The 27,430-nt window shown below is 37.9% G+C and overlaps 1 protein-coding gene and 1 long non-coding RNA gene across 11 annotated transcripts in view; one reads left to right on the top strand and one right to left on the bottom strand.

Annotated features, from left to right (window-relative positions):
* The window catches only part of LOC125263839 (adhesion G-protein coupled receptor D2), a 94,154-nt gene that overhangs the window by 1,299 nt on the left and 65,425 nt on the right, over positions 1–27,430 (bottom strand). For all 9 annotated transcript variants that reach the window (XR_007183908.1, XR_007183907.1, XM_048183116.1 and 6 more), the window contains one exon: positions 20,732–20,814. Coding sequence is in view for 7 of the 9 variants with exons in the window: in XM_048183116.1 (XP_048039073.1) it covers positions 20,732–20,814 (83 nt within the window). In the remaining 2 variants the exon portion in view is untranslated. The remainder of the gene's footprint in view (positions 1–20,731; positions 20,815–27,430) is intronic.
* Positions 6,475–25,852, top strand: LOC125263845. Of its 2 annotated transcripts, none has more exons than XR_007183917.1 (3): positions 6,475–6,904; positions 15,313–15,531; positions 20,703–25,852. It is a non-coding gene; the product is annotated as an uncharacterized LOC125263845 (long non-coding RNA). The 2 variants fall into 2 exon arrangements; XR_007183915.1 differs by lacking the exon at positions 6,475–6,904 and adding an exon at positions 14,363–14,877.

Below are 27,430 nucleotides of genomic sequence, written 5' to 3'. Positions count from 1 at the left end.
AAGAGATTAATATTGGATTATTTCACCACAACGATGAGTAAATATCCTGAAAGTACATCCCAAAGGAATGAAAGCCGTAAACAACACTTTTCACTTAAGCGTAACCCTGTGAAAAAGTACACTTAAGCATCCTTTATTATGGAAATAATATACTTAAGTGCAAACCGAATGTAATGTACTCTGAAACTTGTTAATTGCAATTAAATGAAAATATCATATAGTTTAAATTAATATTAAATGCAATGAGTTGAACTTAAGAGTGCTTTTTTGACCACTTAAGTAGTACCTAAGTACATCTTTATATGTAATGTCATAATTTCTTATATTGTTGTTGAAATTAAAGTTTAATGCAGAATATACGACAAGCATTTATTAAACTAAAACAATTTAATGTAATTTCAATGTGACGTATTTAAATATACTTGCAATTACATACTGTAATGCTGAAGCAACCAAGTAGCACAACAAAAGACTATTTAAAACCCAATGATTTACAGTTTTTCTCAGTCACATTTCTTGAATCATTCTTAAGATTTGCAAACCAGTAAGTGCATGTCTCAAAACTATTCATACAAGCAGCATCACACAATGGATTACCTGCAAAAGCCTGTAACTTGCTCAAAATCCTCAGTTCATCTCTCAAAAGCAAGTATTTATGTCCGTGAACAAATCAGTGCCATCAGAATGACAAGTCCTTGTGTCATAGTCAAAATGTTTAGCCACGTTGTCAATAAAACAGTGTGCTCTGTCAGTATTTTCAGGTGTAAAGTATGGCTACGATTTTGATGACAATGACTAAAAATGCACAAGACTGCAAGGCATACATAAATTTTAACAGTACAAATTTGCACATTACTGTATGTGGGATATTGACTGCAAGAGACTGGACAGGATTCACAGTTACATTTTACTGTTGGTCTGTCAACAAATTATAGTACAATGTAATTGTGATATAAAGAAAAAGACTTGGATGTACTGCCAAATTCTCTGAAACGCCTTTGGAGACGGTTTATGTTAGAGAAATGAACACTCAATTCACGAGTAACAGCTCTGGTGGACATTCCTTCAGTCAGCATGCCAATTGCGTGCTCCCTCAAAACTTGCGACATCTGTGGCATTGTGCTGTGCACAAAAACTGCACATTTTAGAGTGGCCTTTTATTGTGGCCAGCCTAAGGCACACCTGTGCAATAATCATGCTGTCTAATCAGCATCTTGATATGCCACACCTGTGAGGTGGATAGATTATCTTAGCTAAGGAGAAGTGGTCACTAACACAGATTTAGACAGATTTGTGAACAATATTTGAGAGAAATAGGCCTTTTGTGTACATAGAAAAAGTCTTAGATCTTTGAGTTCAGCTCATGAAAAATGGGGGCAAAAGCAAAAGTGTTGCGTTTATAATTTTGTTCAGTGTATATATATATATATATATATATATATATATATATATATATTTACACACACACACACTGTATATACACCGATCAGGCATAACATTATGACCACCTTCCTAATATTACGTTGGTCCCCCTTTTGCTGCCAAAATAGCCCTGACCCATCAATGCATGAAGTCCACTAGACCCCTGAAGGTGTGCTGTGGTATCTGCACCAAGATGTTAGCAGCAGGTCTTGTTAGAGATTCTGTAAGTTGTGAGGTGGGGCCTCCATGGATCGGACTTATTTGTTCAGCACATCCCACAGATGCTCAATTGGATTGAGATCTGGGGAATTTAGAGGCCAACTCAACACCTCAAACTCGTTGTTGTGCTCCTCAAACCATTCCTGAACCATTTGGACAGGTGGACAGGAGTCAGCATGGGCACTCTGACTGGTCTGCGGCTACGCAGCCCCATACACAACAAACTGTGATGCACTGTGTATTCTGACTCCTTTCTATCAGAACCAGCATTAACTTCTTGAGCAATTTGAGCTACAGTAGCTCATCTGTTGGATCGGACCACATTGGCCAGTCTTTGCTTCCCACGTGCATCAATAAGCCTTGTCCGCCCATGACCCTGTAGCCAGTTCACCACTATTCCTTCTTTGGACAACTTTTGATAGATACTGACCACTGCAGACCGGGAACACCCCACAAGAGCTGCAGTTTTGTAGATGCTCTGACCCAGTCGTCTAGCCATCACAATTTGGCCCTTGTCAAACTCGTTCAACTCCTTACGCTTGCCCATTTTTCCTGCTTCTAAACATCAACTTTGAGGACAAAATGTTCACTTGCTGCCTAATATATCCCACCCACTAACAGGGTTGTTCTCCCAATATTCGGCTGTAACTTTTGACCTGCCTCTGCCATTGTGAGGTCATGTTTGAGAAAATGGTCCACCACAATAGTGGTCCTTATTTAATCAGAAACACAAACATATTACAATCTTGGCCTCTTCTACCTCTTCCCCTTTTTGCCTCTGTACCCTTCCACTATGCATCCTCTTCTTCTTCCTGGCTGTTGACCCTGTTTGTTTCCTTGTTCTTCCATTGTCAGAATTTGTAACACTGTGTTGTGCTCTATCTATATATGCTTTCCAAATGAAGCTTCATGAGATGCATCTCTGAGCTATTTTAGAGAACTGGATGATTATTGGTTGATTTAATGCTTTACATTCCACTTCAATTAGTAAAATTCAAAATTCACCTCCACAATTCATCAATTCAGGACACATTTACAACAACAAATTCTAATAGAAATGTATAGAAAATATGTTTGACAGTTTGACTAGTTGAACCATTTTGCATTTAATGACTTACGCAGTGAGCTGATGCCTATATGTTTTGATGGGTAAGACTATTCAACAGAGAACCATACTGTATGTTATATTTTGATCAAAATGACATAAGCAGTGTTGGGAACGTTACTTTAAAAAAGTAATCAGTTATAGTTACTAGTTACTTCTCACAAATGTAACTGAGTTACATCATTATAAAAGTAACAAATTACCAGGGAAAGTAACTATTGCGTTACTTAAAAAAAAAAAATCAAATATGTGACCAGTCACGGAAAGTAGGGACACAAGTCGGTTTTGGGGCATTTTGAGTTATTCACAGATTCTGAAAGTGCAGTCTCCAAGCTTTCCAACGATGTGTGACACATGGAAATCTGATAATATTTGGAGAAGTTGTGGCCATTTGAAGGTAGGCAATCAAGAAAGCTCAAGAGGGAGAAAAACCCCTTTAAAGTTTGTGCAGTTCTCACCTGTTCTCACCTGCTGGGAGTGACAATAGGGCTCATTTACATCTCATTTAGATAAGCCATACCCCCTGTAAAGCTGCATGGACCGCATACTATTAATAATAAAGGTTAATGTGCATTGTAAATGTCAGTAATTTTTTTTTTTTTACTTTTATAAAAATGATTTAGAGGCTGAAATATGTGACTTTTTTGTCAAAACTCTATTTGAACTTGTGCATTGTAGATAACATGTTGCAAGACACTCCTTTAAAATCTGCCCATCATTTTTAATGTTATTATTTTAATGTTTATGTAAAGAAAAAGTACATATTGATGCTAATTTTATTTTTTATTTGCTGGTTTTCCACATAAAACTTGGTGAATTGACTTTCTGAACAGGATTCTGTGATAACCGTGATCATTTTGGTCACTAATCATGAAATGAAATGTTCTCACCTGAGAAGCCTGTTAAAGAAGAATAGGCAATCCAGGAAATAACTGGACTAACAGAGGCCAGAGATCGCTAACTATGGCTATTCAAAACACTTTTCAAGACAATAAATACATGATTGAGGCGATGAATGCATGTATTGACTGAATTTGCGTCTGAATAGCGCTGGCTCCGTGGGCGTGGCCGCATTAGCGGATAATGAGCTGAATCACGGACTTCTGACATGGCTCTCTTTTCATACAGATTACATAAACACAGAAGGTTTGTTTTCGATTTGACTTACACATTTTAAAACTTGACATTTCAACGTTTTTTCAGACATAAGTATAATTTTTTTATGATTAGTATTCACTAAGTTACAGTTCATTTTCTGAGAACTATCAGATTGGACTTCGTTCAGAGGGAGATGAGAGATCACGCATCATGTTAGTTTTCTTTATTTTTCAAAAAGCACAACATTTTGTTTTTACTCTGAGTGTACACAAATAAAAGAAGACATTCTGTAGTTTCAATTGATATATATTACTTATGTCTCTATGACAAAATATGATGGAGTATTTTAAGTCTGTTTTGCTGCAATGTGGAAAAAAAACCTGCAAAACGCGCCGGCGCGTTACCCGACTCCAGAGAGGTAATGTCTTATTATGCCGCTTTCATCGTCGCTCAGATCGTCTTCAGAATCAGTGAGCGCTTGTTCATTAGCATCCGGCTTGTCGAAGAAGTACTTCAAAACATTTTCGGTGTAACGGCCACGGTTCTTCATTGAATTTTGATATCAGCTAGAGCCGGCCAGAGCGCTGCATAATAAGTAGCCACGCTTCCCAGTATGGAAATACACACAGACATGACACGCCCCTACTGCGTGCTAGAATCTCCGAAAAACAAGCCGATTTCGACCTCAAAATGTACGCTTTTAAATATACCAATACTGCTATCTCAAACACGGAAAGGCTTCTTCATGATCTCAACTAACAGATTCTGCAAAAAAACGAAAATCACCAATTTTGAAAAAAAATGCTTCTTTCTCATTTTGCTCGAGAGTTGTGCTGCCGACTTGTGTCCCTGGATTCCGTGACGGGTCACATATGTCAAATAACTTGGATGCCCCCAATATTAAATATAAGTCTAAAAATAAATTATGCTTGATCCGATCCGCTCTTGCTCGACATGAAATCCAATGAAAATTGGTATCCATTAAAGAAAACATTGTTTCATATTTATTTTTAAATAGGCCTATGTTACTTTTTTAAATTCATCTATTTGATTATGAAAAGTGAACAGCATGAGTAAGACAGGATACATCATAAGATGCGCAATATGTCAGGAGACATGGAGTGAGTCAGACATTATTTTGACCACTTCATTAAGTTTTGTTTTGTAGAAATTTCGTTTGGTAAAAATTAAAAATCTTAATTTTAATCAATGTTTCATCAACCAATTGCCTGGATTTAATAAAAAAGAAGCAAATATAGCAGAAAATATATTATAATCATGACATGGAGGCGCGGGCGCGATCACTTGCACGTGAACTGGAGCGTGTCTTATAGGCTAAAAGAACCGAAACTCAGCGCATAGGCTGCTTGCCTCACAGACATGAGAAATATAACTATAGAAAGCTTGAAATGTCTACTTTTAAACAAAATAATTCAAAACAAAAAGAAATAGGCTACTCTCTGATTATGTAATCCGAAGGAAACGTGCATTCTCTCTCTAAGCGCGTCTCCACTATGAGGAGATGATGAGAGTCAGCAATGTCAACTTCATTTTCGCAGCCGAGACTGATTCAGAAAACATTAGTTTATTAATAAACAATTAAAATGTCCCCTTGCTGTTTTTTGTCACATTCATAATCATTACTTTTGCCAGTTCTTTCTGACAAGCTTTATGTGTGCGCTTGAGTGCTATATAGCCTATATTACGTAAACGCTCATTATTATGGTTTATTCTCTCCAGTATTTAAGAAATTAAATTAATATAAATGTGATTAGTCAACTAATGGCTTAAATGAACGACTACTACATTTTTTCGATCCAGCCTGTCACATAGGGTATTCTGGTTTGAGCTTGTGCTCTGCTCGTATGCTCTGACACACACACACACACACACACACACACACACACACACACACAGCAGAGCATCGTACATTATTATCAGTTTAAAATTATATTTGTGTATGACTAACCTGTACTATTTCTTTACAGCAAAATGCTTTGCAGGTCTATCATCTCTAGTCACACACCAATCATCATCAGTTAGCCTATGTGTCCCATCCCAACACACACACCAGAGATAAAACTTTGCAGGTCCTATGGCTGAGAGAAAGCCTACTCGGATGAAAACCGCTTCAGTGAGCTCAATTATAGTAACGCCACATTTTATTGTCAGTAACGGTAACGGCGTTGTAATGGGGAAAAAGTAACTTGTTTGATTACTTGTTATTGAAAAAAGTAACGGCGTTAGTAAGTATTCTCATCACTGGACATAAGTAATTGATGATGTAGGAAACAGCAGACAATTGTACATAATCAATTGCATGAACGTACCAAAGCATTTGCAATTTGTTCAAAAGAATGAGAAATTGCTTTTATGATGAGAAATGCACCAAAGCAACTGAGAAAAACTGTAAAATGTAAAAGTAAAGCATTTAATTTGACATTTTTACAAAGTGCACTTTCTAAAAGTGTATTTGAGTATGTTAAGAAACAGTCATGAGAGTGTACTCTGTTTAAAAATATACTTTTAAAGGGGGTGGGGGGGGGGGTCTAATGCTAATTCATGCATTCTGACTTATTTACATTCTCATGCAAACATTGCCAGTTTCAAAACACAAGTTGGACGTATGATGTTTTTCTGTGCCAAATACACTCCTCCTGGATTCAGATAAGTTTCAGAAAGTTTTTTTCCCGAGTATGGCCCTTTATCACGTAATAAAGGGCGGAATTCCTTGTATGGGTACTTCACCCTGATAAGCGTGTGCACACATCACCCAGAGCGAGAGCAAGAGCACGCCTGACAACGCGCTTCGTTTGGGTTACGGAAGCTGAGAGATTAATAAACAATGTCACCAAGGAAGTGTGTTTTTGTGAGGGAAAGATAACCTTTTTTCAGCTACCCAAAGAACCCAGCATTAAGGGAACAGTGGATGCAGTTTATTTTTTTGTGTTCCCGGAATTTCGGTGATGAATGCTTTGTAAACAAGTCCCAGTTCGACGCTGGATTAGAAGATCAGTGGAAACAGCGATAGATCCCGGTCATGAGTCAGAACCGCAGGCAGTGAGTAAAACTGCATCAAATGTCTGTGTTTTGTTGGCAATCGGTGTGCAAGTGCATATAATGTAAACAATACAAACGTTTTGTTATTTATAATGATGTCGCAACGATTGCTACGCAAAAGCTGCACATGCTTGTGACTCTTTAGCTCTGTCAACGTCAGGCACACCTCCAGGAGCTCGGCTTTTTCTGAAAGACTCTGTGATATGATAAAGATATGATAAAACTAAAGACTTTTCGGAGATATAAAGGATGCAATACGACTCTATAGGTACTCAAGATTAACATGAGATTGGTGGAAACTGTGTGTGTTATGTACCCTTTAAGATTTGAATTAACCTATAAGTGCACATTCAATACGATTAAGCACACTTCTTTTTTCCAAGGATTAGTTCACCCAAAAATGAAAATTCTGTCATTTACTCACTCTCATGTTGTTTCAAACCTGTATGACTTTCTTTCCTTCTGTGGAAAGCAGATATTGTGTTTTTGTCCATAGAATGAAAGTCAATGGGGACCAGAACAACATCACTGGACCCCAATGACTTTCATTTTTACCGGTTAGAAATGACATGCGGGTGAGTAAATGATGACAAGATTTTGAATTTTATCAGTAATTGTAATATACATTAACATATCATTAATTGTGAAGCCCAGCTAACAACATCATGTGTATATATATATATATATTTAATAATATCAGCCAAGCATCTTCTAACAGTAAAGATACTAACAGTAAAGGCCTATAAATAATCAGCATCCATCAATAAATAGACATCAGACCATGGTTATATGTAGTGAGAAACTTTTAGCTCGGCTTAAAATACCGCTTGGAGGCCTTGACCCAAACTTCCCAACTACTGAAATGGACGAATTAATAGATGCATATTAAATAGGAGCAGTTGGATTGTTATGCTAAACCTCACCTCAGCATGCAAAACAAATGTGGTGGGTTTGAAATGGAACACAGCGAAGGTCACCGTCCTTTCATTTAAATGCATGTATTAAACATAAGTTTATATATAAAAAAAGAAGGACCACAAAAGCACTAATGTGTATTTTCTATCCTTAGTCATGAGGAAAAAGAAGAATTAAAAAAAGAGAGATTAAAAAAAAAAAAAAAAAAAACTCTTTAAGCACCTGGACCTCGCTCTTAGCATTCCATTAATTACCCAGACAATGGCAACAACTTCAGAGGCAGATTTTTCAATTTCAGAGAGAAAAAGAGGCAGACAGACAGAGAGAGAGAAGAGAGAAGAGAAACAGAGGCAGGGAGAGGGGGAAAGAGATAGATGGAGGGAGATGGAGAGAGAAACGCATGTATTCAGGCTCTTCATGCTATACCAGCACTTAAATCCAACGGACCTCCCATAAAAAAGACTCAAGGTTACGTCCGATTGAAAATCCTCACAAACAACCACTTCAGAAATCCATTTAGAGCCAGTGCTAGAACATCTAATTCAAACATGTTGTCCTGTTAAAATGGCTGCGTAGTTCCTCTAAAACTCTTTTTCAGCTGCTGCCGTTTGCCGGGCCTCTTTGTAAAGGCGATTAAATTTCCACATTCTGAAGCACAAAGACATAATTACACAGGATCAGAAATGCAGCCCAAACAGAAGGTCAGACATGAAAAATGACCTCTTATTGTCACAAATGATAGGCCGTTTTGCCAAGAATAATTTGTAACAATACCTCCACTCGCAGTTTGTCGAAACGGTCAATGGAACACAGCCCAGATAGGAAAAACTGTTTTGTAGGTAATGAGAGTTCAATGGAGTGTATATATATATATATATATACATATATAATAAGAAGCTCACTTATCATTTCTTCTTAAAGGAAATAGTTTTAATTGTCATAATTTCCTCACCCTCATGATGATCCAAATCCGCTTGACTTACTTCCGTAAAACACAAAAGGAGACATTATGAAGAATGTTTATGCTGCTCTGTTTCATTTAAGAAAATACATACTCCATAAATTAGTTCATATTTATGTGTGACTGGTTACAACGTAAGAATCAACGTCATTTGGAATCTTGACGTCAAACAGTTTGAATACAAAACAGGGTTATTATCATTAACTAAAACTACAACTATTAAAAACATTTTTGTTAATTGAAATTAAGCTGGAATAAGTTTATTAAATATTAGACTTAATATTAAAGGAAAACTAAAGGAAAATTAGAAATGTTGGCAACTAACTGATTTTTTTTTTTTTTTTTAAGTTGAAGCACTACAATTATTAATAACTAGAACCAAATAAAAACTAAAACTGAAATAAAAATAAAGATAATAATAAATAATTAAAATTAAAAATATTGAAAAACTAATAGTATATAAATAATAAAAAAAAAACACTGATATGCATATATGTGAATGACAGTAAACAGCATTTAAATTTTGGTGTATTTCATATCATATGTTTTCTGGACAAAGATTTAAAATATTGTACACAAGACCTATCGACTACTTTCATAGTGATTTCTTTGAGATTGTCTCAGTTCACTTTTATTGTATGAACAAAGCACTAAACTACTTTTATTATATTTCATTGTGCCTTTTTGTTCTTTTCAAAGCTTCCCTGCTGCCTGCATTTTATTGTATGTAAAAGTGCAGCGTGAACATTCTGCTAAATGTCTTCTGTGTTGTTGCACTAAAGAACTAAAGTCATACAGGCTTGGAAGGTATCTGAGCTTCGAAATGAAATAAGATTTAAGGTGATATTTCATTACAACCCAGTAACTTATAAAACATACTGTATATCATTTAGACACAAGTAAATATGGTTAAATATTTAAGGCTAATAATCATGTTACAGAACCGTATGAAACAAACCCCATGGTTACTAACTCTAAGCAGACTTTGTTTCACCAAAACGCCTTTGAGAAGACAACTTCCAGTCATTTAAATTATAGCAGTATTATTGCAAAATCTGCAACCTATAATAATTTTATAAGTGGTGCAGTTAAGCGCTTCTGGTTGGAATGAAGGCCAGACTCAGAGTGAAGCATCGCTAATGAGATCTGATATGCCTAAAACACTTAACGACGTGGCTATGGATCCAAGAACAATACTTTGTATATGACAAGCCAACAACCGTGCACTTATACTGAAACCAGATAGCTGGCCACTGTATCATGAACCAACCCAAATCCTCAGAAGTTCAAATATCTGCTTATTTTTTAAAACTAATACCATTATTAAGTAAAACAATAAATCAAGGCTAAAATGTGCTGTGTTCGTTCCGAATTGCATTTGGGATTTGGTGGGTTATATAGATACCGTACAAAGTACACAAATATATTCGGTTTTAAAGGTCTTCCTGGATCTTCCCTTTTAACATAAGGGGAGGGTTTGTCCAAGGTCAGTTCCTGATTGTGCCTCCTCCAATGAGGTGCAAGATTCAATACTTAAGTGCTTCTTTGTGGTCTCACAATGGGAAGTGTCAGAATTTTCAATACATATACTTGGAAATGTCACCCAAGGTCATATGAGCACAGCAGGAGCTCGAGCAGACAAACATGAATGTATAACGAAATCAAACACAAGGCATGACATGCTCTTTGTAGACACGGCTACAAAATCATGCATGCTGTATAACATAAATTTACAGCTACACAAATAGCACAAAATCAATAATAACAGCCTGGAAAAAGCTGAACTTTGCAGGTGTTGAACTTGTTCAGAGACTGGACGGGTTTTGCTGTCCAGCAAGGCTGTTCAACCTTGAATTGTGACCCACTAATGGAACGCTCAGGAAATAGCAGAGATTGGGAAAGTTCACACCGCGGCACAAGCAAACTAAACACAATAAGGCAACGCTGCTAAGAATATGCACATACTCATCAAAACTCCAGCTCCATCCGTCAGGCCTGCAGGCCGCTCAGACGTGGCAAACAAATTGGGATGTATGTTTGGGAAAAGAATGTTGAGGTTTTTTTTTTTCACAGAAATGACACTGCTCACTATCAGATGATTGTGACATAACAGCAAACTAAATTATAAAACAAATTAACATCTATAATGTTAACATGTATAATTGTTTGTCTTGTTCCAACTGTTTTGAATTTTTGAATTATTTTCTGTGGTAATCAACAGCATGCCATGGATGTTTCTGTTAAATCTACTTATTTTGAAATCAACCAGGAGTGTTATTTTCATTCCTATGACTAATGCACCAAATAGTATCTTCATCATTTTTATCTTCTTCAAAACAGCCAGCAGCACCTGCTTGACAATTTTAGGACATTCGCCAGAGGATTCAAGATATAGAAGTAAAGCAAATGCAGCACATTAGTCTCTGTTGATCGTTTGTTCAGAATTTGGGTGAAGAAAGAGCATTGAAGAACCTTTGGTTGTCCGCCTTGCCTTCTTCTGATAAACAGCTGTTCGTACACGGCAGATAGTTGATGGCAAATCAGCAGTTATTTAGTCTGCCAGTCGATCCTTGGAGACCGTTCAGTTCCTCTACAACACTGGTTCCCTGGCAGCAGCTACTTGATATCAGACAGCCTGTGTACGCCAAGTGAACATGACACGCTCTGAAAGAGGGCCACATCAGAGGGCCGGAGCCTGGGACCATCAAAGAGAGCGTGGAGGGAGCTCCGGGGGGAGCACTGGTGTGCATCTGTTTCAGTATGCATCAGAGAGGAGGGCTGCTTTGTGTCACCTGCAGAGAGAGCCAGGCAAAGCCCGTCAAGCTGTCATTGACCTGTGGTAAGATTGTCGGTGCCTGCCGCCACTGTTGGTGTGTGTGCGCGTTCGCGAAAGGAGAAATTGTATCTGCTTAAGATCACAGAGCCAAAGGAATTCTGATTGACGTTGTGTGATGTGTATACTAACAGGCTGTAAATCATGGGCAGATGTGAAATACATCTCCTGAGAACTTTTTACTTATTTTTTTTTTTTAGATTTGGGTCAGATTCGAACCCAATTTTCCCATATGAGCACCTTGGCTTAATTCGACTGGGTGAAACGTGCTAATTGCAAAGCAATGGCTCCAACTTTCAAAGCAATAGTTCACCCAAAAATCATTGTTTACTCATCCACATGCTCTTCCAAACTAGTATAACTTTCTTTCGTCTATATTTTTTGTCACGGACAAAGATTTGACTTGATCAAGATTTATTTAGACCGGATGGTGCCGTCCTTTTCCTACTGAAAATCCAGGGCACGTTAAGAAGCGACTTAATGAAAAACAAACATAACAGTCAAAAAAGAGGCTCAATACCAGTTTTAGCTGATAGTCTACCTTGTTCAGATAATAAATACCACAAGTCTGTTGCAAAACCTAGTGACCTACTTACTTAAGGTCCATTCACACAGTTTTTGCATTCCACTGCGCTACTTTTCCATTGTTCCATTGTAACTCATTCTGTGTGAATTTCTCATTTTGTAACATTGTAAACATGGGATGCCTTGTTTTAGCCAAATTCTAAGGCAGCATCGCATGTAACCATTGCAAGAAACAGTTTGTCTAGTTTGATGTTACAAACCAATTTTTTAAATGACTCAAACATGCAAAAATCTAAAGATAAAGTCATTTCCCAAGTGTGTGAAAAACGCAAATTAAAACTATATTTTTTTTTTAAATGAGAGACATTTTTATGAATTTCTTTTGGCTAGCGTTAGACACACATGGGGAGATCAGAAACCAAATGCTGTCTTTGATATACACGTCAGATTAAAATTTGGCACTCATGAATAATGAATGCATGTGGTGGGGGAGCATCTTCAATGAGCCAGGAGAGAGCAGTGGTACCCACTCATCTAAGGTCTGGCACACGGCTCTAATGACTTCACCCAGAGACCACCACGAACCCCTGTGAGTCATTTCACACCACTAACAACAGCAGCACGCTATGGGAGCGCAAGCTGTTTAATTAAGCATTAGACTAATCTGCCTCTATTGAGCCAGACATCTGTAGGACTTCTGAGAGGGATATGAGATAAATGTTTTAGGTCAAAATGAGAGTGTGGTCCTGTTCTCTCAAACTGCGGACCTGCATTTCAGTGTAAACAGGAAAATACTATCAACATGAACGGAAGCATCTTTTTTTCATTCTCTTTGTCCCAGCTGTGTGTTGGCAAGAACTTCACACAGTGTTAACAGATCCATTTCGCAAACAGACAAAACTGATAATTGAGAAACATCTGAGCTGTTGACGCAGTGCTTGCCAAGAATTAAGTGAAGCTGCGATGTCCTTTTTCATTTGTTGCAAAGATTGAAGTTTTTCATTATTTTTGTAGCAACTGAATGAATGACCTTGAATGAACTCCATTTGGTGTGGGTGACTGGCAGTGCCAGGATTAAAATACCTTTGCATCCCGAATTCTAGGAAAAAAAGATGAAACATTCTGAGATTTTACTTGGAACTCTGAAAGTCAAGATAAAGACTGCACTGAGGAAATACTGAAAAAAAAAAAAAAAAAAGTTGATAATTAATGTTTCCAGCGAAGCAAAAAATAATTCATAAATTGTAATAAATAAATAAATAGCAAACACAACCTGATATCCAATATAATTGTTACCATTACAGCTGAGGATTGAGGTTTATAATAAAAAGAAAAATATTTAATAATAATTTAATTTTTTTAAATTATTAAAGCAACATATCATGCAAAATCTGACTTTTTCCATGTTTAAGTGCTATAATCGAGTCCCCCGTGCATCTACCAACCCAGAAAATGTGAAAAAGGGCAACCTAGTAACTTTGTTTTGGCAAGCCTTTCTCTGCAAGCGTGTGAAAAAACGGAAAAAAAATATTTTGCTCCCTAGTGACGTAGGAAGGGGATCTTATTATAATATTACCGCCCCTTAATGAACATTAACTGCATGTTAACCGCACATTTCCACCCTTTTGTTTTCGAGACAACAGTGTACCAGTTCTAAGGCCACGAAAAAAACATGCAACAAAGGGGCCGAGGCCATGTTGGGCTGCTTTAGAAAAGAGGAAGAGTTGTTGTGGTAGAGTGTTGTTGCCATGCCGTCATTTTATGCCGGTACATGACGGTACATGCTAGTCGATGAATTGAATCAACTCTACAGCAACTACATAAATGTATCCACTAACCATTCCGAAATTTCCAGTTGCATTCTAAAAATTATAACTTCTTCCTAAGTCTCTCCATCAGTGTCTGACCCCGGTTTGAACAACGTAACTGACAACCATCATTTTGACTGTGTGAGATTCTCCAGCTTTGTTTTTGTTGAGCAACTGATGCATGAGCTGTTAAAACTCCGCCCTCTTTTTGAATAGCGGGCCAGGAGCAGCAGCTCATTTGCATTTAAAGGGACACACGCAAAAATGGCGTGTTTTTGCTCACACCCAAATGGGGCAAATTGGATGAGCTATAATAAATGATCTGCGGGGTATTTTGAGCTGAAACTTCACAGACACATTCTAGGGACACCAGAGACTTATATTACATCTTGTGAAAAGGAGCATAATAGGTGGGCTATAACAAATGAAAAAACAACAAATATTTCTTGATAAATATTATTGTATATAATTATTAGTCATTATAATATAATTATAAAAAATTACTTTAATAATTCTAAAGTGATCTAAAGTGGCTTACAGCACCATTACAACATGGACAGATCTTTGGGTTATAATGTTACATATTATTAGGGTCATATTTAATACAAAGGTCAATAGAAGAGTCAATATAGGTCATATATGCATGGCCAATTGAAGATATACTCAGATCAAATAGATTTATCTGCTAAAAAGTTTCTGATTCAAGCTCTGTCTGGGTGGGTGGACTAGGGTCAATACAGGGCCTGTAGGAAGTGACTTCATCAGTGAAAAGATGTCAGCTTGTTTTCCTTTTTTCTTTTCCTGTTGTGTTCTGATAGGAACTTCCTCTCCAATGGGGGTGGAAGTAGGTGTCACTCTCCAATCCACCCACACCACAAGGGGAAATGTCCATCACACGCCCGACCAGCTTGACGATACAGTCAACACCAGGGTAAAGAGGAGGAGATGAGCAGACTTTAAATCCCACAAGTGACAATTAATTAACTTTCTGTCTTCATACTGATGACACCAGGATGACTATTTCCATTTTTCTCTTTTTTATCTCCAATGTTTCACGTCCATTCAGAAAAAATCCCATGTGGGATTTTAGAACATGCCTTTAGTGGGAAAAAAAATATGAATTGTCATTTCTGGGTGAACTATCCATTTAAAAAAGACACCGCAGATGGGGTTGTAAAGGGAAAAACAAACAATTTCTGTTGTTCACATCTGTACAGTAGCCTCCCTCAATGGGCCTTCTTGATCTAAAGCTGCCAAAGTTTGCGGTCTGGCTTCATTCTTCCTGCAGAGTTAGTCACAGGAGCTCAGGTGGCCGTTCCAGAGTGACATAACAGCTCTGTGCCTCTCTTCCTCTCTTCGCTGATAGATTGGTAGGAGCAAGTGTCCTGCTGGCAAAGCCCCCAAGCCACAGGAAACCTCATCGGTTGCAGTGTCTAACGAGGATGTGAGCTGCGGTGATGGCATATTAACGCTCAGGCCCCGATGGACAGCAAAAATAAAAAGACAACATGGCGATGATTCAATACGAATTGTTTCAGGTGAAACAATGGTCTCTGCGACTGGCCGTTCAAAGAGTGTGGGAGAGGTGAGTACATCTGCACTCTGAGGTTTGAAATATTTGTCATTGTTTTTCAGTTAAAAGCCTCATTTATTTTGGTGTATTGTCAGTGGGATTGAAGGTTCAATGCGTTCAAAGCTTTTTTCCTGTGCTAAAATATTTGAAAAGTTGAAAGAAAAAAATATATATCACACAAAAAAATATAAATATTTAAAAAATATATACAAATATTGAGCAAATATACATATTGTTCATTTTTTTCCACCAACTATTTTCAAACATTTTAGCTCAGGAATAAATGTAAAAAAAGAAAAAGAAAAGTAAAGGCAGAGCTGGTCTATGTTAACTAGTATCACTCATCAGCAACAGCAGTAATCTGATATTTAGAGGAAAGAAACTCTTTAGCAGAGGCCTTTGAGGAGTTAGGCCTCATTGATCCAATCAAATTATGTTTAAAAAGGCTAAATGGTCAGTCATGATACACAGCATTTGGATTAAGAGCAAAGCTGTGAAGGAAATCAGTCATATAGGCGATGATCACACTGCTAATCATTTTGACTTGTTTTTCAAATCTCATAGGATTTGAAAAACAAGTCAAAATGATTAGCAGTGTGATCATCGCAAAATTTAACACTGACTGTTTTAGGCCACTTTGTTATTTGCAATAAATGACCATGATGATAGACAAAAAGACCAATAAATAAATAAATTAATTAATAAATGTTATGACAGTGTGAGACTTTTCTTTACTTTTTCCATTCTGTGTCCTTATTCATTATGACGGAGAGAGTAGTCAGAAAGCTGGAGAGCTTTATCTTGTGCTGCTCACACAGGTGGCATAAAGTCCCAGATATTCTCACAGCAAAGCTCTTTTTCGTTCATCGTTTAGGGGTAAAAGGAAATTCGAAATACATGACCAGCGGTATACTGTTAGAAAACATCATATGAATATGTAAATGTGAGCTCTATGCTTTCCTCTCAATAAAAAACAAACAAAAACAAAAATGAGCAGCGTGAAAACAGCAGTTAAGAAAACATCTGACAAGGAAATGTTTCCACAAGCTCTACAATTCGGCACTCCAGTCAAGTAAAGCCACGTCACGTTTATTTATATAGCACTTTACACAATATATTGCTTTAAACCAAACAGCTTTACAGTTTTAAACATGAAAAAAGTGTCAGTGTTGCTTTCGATTCGAATTACACTTTTCTACTATAAAGCAGCTCTACAGTGTTTATGTTTTCACCTCGATGGACTCAACAGAAGAACTGGAGAAGATTTCCATGTCAAAGAGGGCGGAGCCTAAGAGAACACCTACCAATTGCGTAATCGCCACAGACCAATGACAGTTCGAAGGTGTTTTCCAGAAAGTTTGCTTTGGCAAGCCGTTTCAGACTCTAAACTCAAAACAAACGATTTTGTTTGAAATGACGTCACACCAGTTCATTCTTAGATTTCGTATGAAGTATGTCGGGCCTTTACTATGGTGTAGGGTCAATTACTTCAAATTCGCATCCTGAATCAAAAAACACTTCAAAACTTCAACGTCAAACAAATTGTGGTCAAATCTGTGGCCTAGTGCAGTGTTTCTCAAACTGGGGTACGCAAGGTGACAAAAGGGGGTACGCGAACAAAATGTGGAGTAGTTAATTTAACTCTACCATACCTTAAAATAATATTAAAACCAAGCATGTATATTCTAACTGGCAAAATGCCGTAAATCCATTACATTTCAAATTACCTCATGTTTTGCAGTCTAAAATGACTGCATCCACACAAGCAGCATGCATATGATAGATTGCGTGCAGTCTGCTGCCTTAAATCGTGCTAAATTACGGTCGTTCTCCACAGTGCACCTTTGTAAAAGTGGGGATTTAGCACTTACTCGCATGAAGAAAAAATATAGACACAGATAGTGGATTGATATCAATTTAAGACTTAAACTTTCTTCGATACAAAAACATACCTTGTGTGAGTTCTTGTATTTAATGTTGATAACGAAGTATAATAATGCAATTGTACCCAAATATCCACATTACTACAAACGTGCATTATTATACAACAGGTCAAAAAACAAAACGTACATTTTAAACACAGTACTGTCAGTATTTACTCTATTTTGCAACGAAAAAATATTTCTAACGAAAACCAGAGCAGAACTACAACACACGAATGCGGCTTTGAACGAATCGTGAGAGTCAATGATTCAATGATTCATTCACAGCCATTTGCTTCGTTACTGAATGAATGACTCGATGACTCACTCATAAAAACAGTGACTTGCTGCCACCTACTGGCAGTTTAATATTTAAAGTATCACTTCGTTTTACCATCATTGCATATTTCTCTATTAAACATTTTTTATTTAAAACATTATTTATTTTATAAAGTTATTCATAAACGTAAAAATATGCACTGGAAAATCAATTTAGGGGGCAAGTATTGTATATATTACTTAATGGAAAAGGTGTGACTGCAGTCGAAGTGGAAGAGAGGGGGTACGCAGAAGGATGGGAATCCTTTCAGGGGGTACTCCATGCTAAAAAGTTTGAGAACCACTGGCCTAGTGGACCCTAATACCATTCCCTCAGCCTATATTGTCATGTATCCGTTATGCTATGAATAAAAATGGCAAAAAGTCCAAAAATAAGATTTCAAAACTCATGGTATGGCATCTGATTTAAATGCCGCAAACAAAAAGTTGCCAGACGAGAAACAATAAAGTACCAAATTTTAATTCAAAAATAGTTTAGAGACTAGCAGTAATTGAGGTGTTGCTGACAAACATTTCATTTTTGTCATTCTGCAGTCCTTTCTCTCCATCAATGCCTTTTCAGATTCATTTATGTTCTTTTGGCACAAAAAAATGTTAATTTGCTTTGACTGAAGCATAAATGACCTCTCGTGTGGCCGGGGAAGGAGTCCTGACAGCACTGTGCAGGTGTGAAGTAAAACAGGAATCAGTGTAGCACCTCCGCTGGTGTGTCATGAGCCTGCAAGTCAGGAGATCCCCATGGGGATGGACAAGTGTGTGTGTGTGTGGGAGACACGACTAGCACGAGGTCCTGTGGCTGACAGCAGCTCCCCTGCCAGGATGTGTAACCTCACACGGCCAAAACAGGAAGCCCTGCCACTCACTTAGTGATTGACACACTGGCGGAAGTTCACAAAGGTTCCAGAAGGGCTGTAGTCCATGTTCAAGGGTTGGTGACTGGGCCACCTGGTACAGTGCAATAAGGACGAGAGTGCTCTCATTACTTATAAGAGCATACTTGCCTGTCCGCCAGACCTCCTCTGGGTCAAATAGTGCTGTGACAAATACTTTCAAGAAGTCGTAAATATCTTCGCTAAAGGAAAACCTATATAAAATAAAATAAAAAATGATAAATAAAACAAATGGATAATTCTCTATTTATAAGCATCTTGACACAGCAACAGTCAAGGGGTAAAGTGTTTTTTAAACCTGATTGGAAAAAAACAAAACAAAACAAAAAGCAAAGCAAAACAAGTCAAAGCAACAGAAAACAAAACCACCAAAAACAAATTAATGATAAACAAAATAAATTAATAAAATAATGTTTGACGTACATAAATGAAAAAAAAAAAAAAACAACATACAAAAAGCACAGCTAAACAAAAAGAAAACAAACAAAAGAAAGAAAGCAAAATTAGCTAATGGGTGAAGCAAACCTGTTTGAAAAAGTAAATGAAAAAACAACAACAACAACAACAACAACAACAAAAAAACTATGCAACAGACAAAAGAAAATAATAAACATTAGCTAAGGGGTGGAGAGACTGACAACTTGACTGAAAAACAAAAGACAGTGAGGCAAAAGAGACAAAAGAAACTCCAAAAAAGGATTTTAAAGTCAATAGGATCAATATGTGGAGACCTCAGCCTCGGAGATCTGATCGGATATGAGTGTGAGCAGGCTGCCGTCTCACAGCTGAAAGTGATCATAACTCTTGCATCATGGGATGCATCACTGTATGACACAATGTCGGTTCACACTAAACTGCCAATTATCAACAAACCCCGCCCTCCTCTCCTCACTTCTCAAGGAGAAACCGCCGTGTGCGCGCCCAGGCCTGTGACCTTGATGAGGTGCTTCATGCACTGTGTACACTTCAAACTGATTCACACCTCTGGGAATCTGGAAATTTCCATGTAAAGCCTCAAGTGTGAATTAAATTGTAGTATTAGATTTCTGTTAACAGTGAGCAAAAAGCAATGATCCGAACACAATATCTCTCAGACCACCCAAATGAACACAAAATATGTGAAGTGATGTAATCAGAGGGAAGTCATTTTAGGAATTTGTTATCAGAATAAAGTTTAAAGTGTGATAAGTGTACTACAAGTCTGACACTAGAGATACAGACATTTTTTTGGCGGCCACCAGAGGGCTGCTGTCTTTGATGATCACTCTGCTTCCTCTCATGTTCCTCACATTTTAAGTGAATATTGTTCTTAATTATGTTATTCATTTATTCTTATTTTTTTTATCCTTATGTATTATTTATTTTTATTACCATCCTAGTGATTTCAAGACACTTCAAATGAATAACAGGTTGCCAACATTGAAGAGTAACTAAAATGCTACGTCAGTGCTAGAAAAAGTAGTTTTTTATATTGTAATCTGATGTTATATATGAACCAATAATTATCTAAAAAAAATTCCAACCTGAAATATATCTGTTTTTTGATAGTAAGCTGTGGTCAGGATTTTAATTCATCCCAGTGACTCTTCTGAATCAGTTCACTAAAAAGGATTCATTCAGTTTTGTTTACTGATTCATTGACCCAGGTTACAGCATTATGTTTGTACTTTATGAGCGAGTCAGTGAATCATTCAATAAAACAATTTGTTAATTTGTGGTATTAAAATTGGTACATTTTTAAAAAGGGACAAACTTCAGAACAAAACACCACAACAGTGCAGCAAACTGCAACAAACAACAAAGGCAGTCTCACTTTAGCACCATTTTAAATGGAGTAGTTTGTAGCTTGACTAGTTTCAAGGTAACTTCAACATTACGTGAGAAGAAACAAAAGTAAGAACAAAATATTTGTCGGCACTAGTACACATTTTTGAGCTTGGGCAAAGGGTTTGATATCATTTTAGTGTCAATGTAGAGGAAGCAAATTGATTTTCTTTTCAGATGTCAAATAACCTTGGATTCTTATTGATAGATGGGCGGAGAAGTGGCGTGAGGCCTTACCTGTCCAGAGAGGTGGACACCAGTGTCAGGACATTGCAGGTCTTCATTCAGGTTGTCATGGACACAGAGGAGGGACAGATGCCCTGAAAAGTCACATGACAGTCACAATTAATCAATGACCCAGAAAGGCAGCAAACAAAAAATTTGCAAGATGTTACAAATAAACACCCTTTGCAAATTATAAAATGCTTATCAAACTGGATGTAACTCTTCTGTTTGACTGTCTTGCCAAAAAAGCAAAACAATCCATCGTGCACTCTAATATTTCACTGCACATCAATATAGTACAAGCTATATTTTTAAAACCTTTATCAAACACCTCAGAAAAAAAGACACACAACACCTATATGGCATAAATTCCTCAAATTTATGGCCGACTTGTGTTTAGATGCTATGATAGTACTGTAGGGATGAGCACAATCTTTGCCTCCCATCCCAGAGGGCTCAGTTACCAATTGCTGGGGTCTTTGTGTGCCCATAAATCTGGGGGCACTTCATAATACGCATTGAGTCATCAGGCCTGTGAGCAGCATGTCCTGAATACATACCAGGCTTTGTGCATCAGGCGGTTTCCAGTGCTACTGTTTCATTCAAGAGTCACTTACTATTGAAGTGAGAAGTCAGATAAGCACTATATAAGCTTTTCCTTCACAATAAACAATCACTGACTTCCACATACAAAGAACAGTCAATTTGTGTAAGTGGAGCAGACGTGTGAGAGCTCGGCTTCACTTTATGTCAATTCTCCATTTTACAATACAAGTAGTAATAGATCTCTTTGTATGTGTGAACTTCTACGGTTTTATCAGATTTGGTTAAGTAAACCCAATTTTGTCCCCAAAGAATAGTCCCCTTTAACACACAGAACTGTCATGGTCGGAAAGTGCTTTACGTCAGGATTAATCTCCAGCAAAGAAGGGTGGGTCAGGGCAGCCAGAACTCATTTGGTGTGTTGCTATGAAATGGCTGCCCATCAGAAATATCTTCATCTATCTCTGTCTCATCTACATGGGTGGAAATGGAGGGATGAAGGGCTGTAAGGAGAGAGGGCGGGTGAAAGGGGCGCCTGGAGGAGAGAGGTCAGTGCATTCAAGGAGTCCATCATTCTGATGTGTCAAGCGTCTCTTAACTGAGTTTGTGGAAGTGTTCGTGTGTTCAGAAATACGAAGCTTAGCTTCTCCAGGCTGTTATGAAATTTTAAGTGACTCTTTGACAAATAAAATGTGAGAAAACTCTCATTACACAGTTACAAATAGCAAAAAAAAAATTAACTACATTGAGACATGAAACGTGCTGTAAAAATAAACAAAAAGGAGGATCCTACAAAAAGCGCTAAATGCAATGGCAAAAAAAAGATTGTTTCCAAATAGGTTTCTAAAACACTCCCCCGTCTGCCATCGTTCTGGCCTGTTATTTTCTGAAGACATGGTTCATTGGTAGTCTTACATCAGCACTTTAGAAACTTCAAGGTTTCAACACTGGCCCAAGATCTCAAAGTAGTCTTGTTAAACAGTACCAGCTGAGGTAAACAGCTAAAGGTACACAGAGTGTAAAACCCAGAGGCGAATTTAGCTCTGGACCATCTATTCAATTCATTGCAATCAGGCTCACACATAAATATAATATACATACAATTTTACAATAAAAACAAAAACAAAAATTGACACACACAGGTACCTGCATGCAAATCCTTCCCAGCTAAGACAGGATGTACCAGTTATGTGATTTTTTGATACTTTACTTTTATTTCATGACTTACTAATTGACAACGTAACTATGACGTTGCATACTCGTAGTTTCTTTTGTGCTTTAGTAAAGTGATATAAAGCTCACGCCTCCACATTCGCACGTGCAATTGAAGAGTGCGCGCTACGAGCACAGTATGATGTATGACAGGTCAGGAAAGTTCGTTTTTGGGTGAGAGACTTTTTATTTCTTAACAAGTTACAAAAATAATGTTAGAATAATGCCACTGACATAGCCTGACAACAGTCATCTGACCGCAGATACTGCAACAGAAAAACTCAACTTAAACTTCATCTGACAGAAGTTTCAACAGCTTTCACACACGTCTTTCAGATAGGGATGTGTCACGATTTTCGAATATTCGATTAGTTGATTTAATTATAGAATATCGAATAGGTTGTGCGAATATCGTCTTAATAAAATTCCCCATTTGATGCGGTGGTGACTTGTAACCAGATGGTGGCGCACGCTGCCAATAACGCAACTAAAAGCTAATCAGCTCAGACATTGCCTCACACACACACTAGACTTGTGCGGCATAGAACAGACACATTACAATTAATTTTAACATAAGTGCCGTCATTCAGTCTGTTCACAATATGTTATTACGCGTTTAGGCAGCCTAAAATCATTGTGGCTTGAGATAGCCACAACACCGATATCATCACTTGCCCACCGCGGCACCGCCACCCACCGTCGTTTTGATTTTTTTTTTTTTTTTTTTATAGTAATAAAAATCATTTAGTTCAGTAAGAGAACAGACACTACAATTAAAATATAAATGTGTCTACTCAATTCAGCCCGAGCCGAACGAGAGTCGCAGCACAAATCAGCAACAGTCAGTCAGATTTCACTTCGTCTCACTCTTGACTGACAAGACGACAGTGGAAGTTTTGGTTTCAAATCGAAATGTAAAAGCGTCCATTTAAGCGGGTTTGTCATTGTACTGCTTTGTTTTTGTGTTTTTTATTAAAAATAACAATGAACTCAGCATTCAAGCAATCGCCGCTACCGAATTGGTGCTAATTTGAAAGTGAAAGTAAGGCTCACGGCCACACGCGCGTTCATAATGGTGCGGAGAGCAAGCGTTTTCAGTGTGCTCCGCACCGTTATGAATGACCGTGAAAAAAATATTGAAAGCGTGAATGGTCTCTCTCCCTCTCTCTTTCCGTTTATGTGTATGTAGCCTATACATGCGTGATTCGTGCATGCGGGGGAGGGTGCGATTTTCAAATAATATTCGAATAATTCCCAGCGATTTTCAAATAATATTCGAATAATTCCCAGCGATTTTCGAATATTGTTTTTGCTTGAAATGCCCATCCCTACTTTCAGAATAAAAGTCTTGCATCAGAAAAACATTTAGTATTATGTTTTTTGTTGTTGATGTTTCTTTGATTGCACACTCTGCGACCCACTCAGAACAGTCTTGAGACCCACAGTTGAGAAACACTGCACTAGGGCATGCATATAGTGTGACATAATTTTATTAACATGTTGGTACGCAAGCAGCCAGACATACCACACATACTCTGTACGCTCAGCTTGAATATGTGCCTTGAATTTTTTTGCTAATTAGTTTGTATACAAGGTGGCAACACTGCCCTGGTCCGTTGTTTCACAGTTAAAAAAGAAACGGAACAACAACAAACCACTGGAGAAGCAACAACAACAGACAGCCACGCCAAAGTGTGCTTGTGTGAGAAAATTAAGAAATACAGTAAACTCTAGTTTAAACTAGTACAAAGCCATTTTTATCGTTAAAAACTTTTGTAGAGAAATAGATCAGACACTGGACAAGGCTGAAATTTTCCAGTCTGCATGTGTCGACCTGCTGGGTTCATGCACACTATCAAATGGACTGAACTTTTAAAGTTGTGCATTTAGCTGTATGTGTACGCGAAGCATCCGTGTCAAAAATTACATATATTTTGGGCTTCATCTGTGCTAAAAAAAAACTGTGTATTAATAAAGCAAACCACCAACAATAAATTACATCAGGGGTGCGGGAAGATGTTTTTATTTAATATATTATTTTTTACTGTGGCTCTTTTGGAAAAAAATTATTTACCAAAATTGATAAAAATGGCTCTTTGGTCAAATAAAAGGTTCCTGACCCCTGCTTTAAATAAAAGGGTTATTAAGCTGTTTACACTGTCATATATAATAAAAGAGCCTATACAGTGAGAGCTAATAAAAAATGAACAGAAAACCTTGCACAACACCAAGACTTGCACTCATGAGTAGAGTTCTTGTTTTAAAAAAAAAAAAAAAAAAAAAAACATAATGCAACATATAAATAACACTTTTTAAACAGCCCACTTAAAAGTGCTAATTACAAATAAATTACTAAATGCTAAAAATGAATAATTGTAAATGATTGTATTTACAATCCTGTGAAAACGGGGTGCTGCAGCACCCCAGTACCCCTACTTCCTGTACCCCTAAATAACATATATAAAATAAATACAAATTAAATTACATATACTGTATTAAAATTGACTACATATCAGTCCTGTGAGGTCTTATTGTATGAGGGACTAATGAGAAATGAGTAATCGAAAATGTCGAAAAGTTTCTCAGGCTAATTTCAGTTTCTACATCTGCAAATGTCGATATATGTACCTCAACATAAGCTGACATGAGGTATTCAATAGTTTCAGAAGACCTGGTAAACCTTCAGAGTTGTCAGGAAGTTTTTACTTTCTGGAAAAATCTGACTGTGTTGTCTTGGCCTGCTCTCTCCAACTTTGAGAGAAGCCAGGCACTGCAGGATAATCACAGTTTAATAGGAGCAAATATTGAAAGCAGGAGCTGACCAACCAGATCCCCTTTCCTAGTGCTCTCTCCCAGTGCGCCTGAGAAAAATGCTAGCACATGGGTGCCTAAGAAATCGATAATTCCATGATATATCAATTAACGTCAAAAAATAGTGGAAACCGTCATATTGACGTTCCTTCATTGTTTAAGTTGGAACTGTCCAGTCGAAGTGTTGGAAACGCAGCTCTGTCGAAAATCTAACAACCTTGTTCAAGCAAAATAATTCACGTGTACCTCGCGTGTACCGTTCTACAATTTCAGCATGAAAAATTAGTAGAATTTCATTGGCAGGAGACAAAAAAACATCCAAGACAAAGTCCAGATGAATGGATTGATGTCTCTTTTTTAATGTACATGCTTGTGTTTTTTTTGTACTTGTTCTTAAGATGAACTTGTGAGGTACGCTTTCCCTCTCAGGCGTCCTATTTGCCATGCAGAGCTATTGCATGCTGGGAGAGCGAAATGTTCACAGACTGGGGCCTCTTTCTAATGATTTCCCACACCTGCACATCTGCTGCCGTTTTAATTAATACTCTAAGGAGGTTTGTCGCGAGTAATCAAAAACAATGTCACTTATGAAATCCTTCATTATAGAACAGAAATCAATACTTTGCATGAGTAGAATGAGGGCGCACACAGAGTAGCCCACGTCACAATAAACAATCTAATCAAGAAAAAACAGGATAAAAGTGTACAAAGACTTTATTCCGGGCGTTCAGCACTCCACGCAGCAACACGTGGTGAAAGGGTGGGTTTCATTTTTATGCAGGCCTTGGCTCCTCAGCTTCATAAAGGGTGGAAAAGGTGGGGGGGGCGGCACTGCAAAGGCAATAGTCGCATCAGCTCTCTTCAGCTCTGCAGCATCACCGCAACCTCTCTCCTCACTGATTTATGGCTCGCCGCTGACCTCTGAGGTCGTAACATGGTGATGGGTGACTGGCTCTCAACGGTAAGCTACTGGCACTTGACAAAGTGCCGAGAGCAGAATGAATTTACTCCTCTTTTCCTCAATCATCAACAGGCGCACGCCGGCTTGCTGCCCTGACCCCCTCTCATCCTGACTGCTATAACAAGATCTCCCATCTCATGGAGGAGCGAGGGAGAGGGAGGCTGAAAAATTTACTGTCATTTCTACTTTCCAATGAGCTCCGGTGAGCACTTCTTTCACCTTCAAGTTGCTTAGCGTGCTGGGGATAAGGAGGGGAGAGATGGTTGGTTGGAACGGGGGCGAATGCACTTCGATGCACCTGTCTAACTTTGGGTCATTCGCCAGAGGTACTTCAATCTGCGTTTGCTTCCATCAACTTCATAACGGCACCTGGAAGCAAGTTCAATTTAATAAGCAAATAAATCTCCATAAACATGGACGTTTCACGTACCTCGTTCATCAGCGGTGTCCACCATGGATGTGCCAGTTAGCCGCAAACAAATACTTACTAACGCATTCATTAACGCATATGCAAAAATCCATTCGGTTACTTTGCCTTTTATTGTCGCTACACTAGCACTGAGTAGGGGATTGTAAATTTAGGCAATATAAAATGCATAATTTCCTAAAGTAGGGTTTTAAATTATCTGCCAGTGCAAATGTTGGCCCATTGTGGCAGGCGAGACACAGTGGGTTATAATTGAAAATAAAAAAGCCATTTAAAAGACATTCAATAAGCCACTGGGAAATTGATCAGGCTATAAAATCTGTCGCTACTGGGGCAAGAGTCTGGCACTCTTGTAGAGACACTGCTTCGGTCCTGACACAGCACTCTCCCTGCAGGCTTCACGGTTTACATGCCGGCATACAAACAAGGGATGCCGCAGAAGTACACTTCCCGATGGAAGATGCTTTCCCTATGTCCTCAGGCGTGCATTTAAATTGCGTGAAAAACATAATGCTGTAGTACGTAGTGGAAGTTTCAGACTCGCTCTAGAAAAATTGGGGAAAAAATCTTTCCCTCAGTAGAGAGTGGTAAAAAAAAAAAAAAATGACAGTAGAGTGCAAGAGCAGGCACAAGTGCGTGGGGGGAAAAAAAACATATTCCGCTCCTGCTTCTTTAACTTTCAATTCTGCCAAGCATCTCTGCTTCACAGCCCCTGGCTATTGCCTTTCTCAATCTGTCCCTGGGGAGGCAGGAGTTA

This window comes from Megalobrama amblycephala, linkage group LG2 (genome assembly GCF_018812025.1).
Source record: "Megalobrama amblycephala isolate DHTTF-2021 linkage group LG2, ASM1881202v1, whole genome shotgun sequence".
In the NCBI taxonomy this organism is placed as follows: Eukaryota; Metazoa; Chordata; class Actinopteri; order Cypriniformes; family Xenocyprididae; genus Megalobrama; species Megalobrama amblycephala.
The sequence above is the reverse complement of the archived record's forward strand: the minus strand, read 5'-3'. Positions and strand labels throughout refer to the sequence as shown.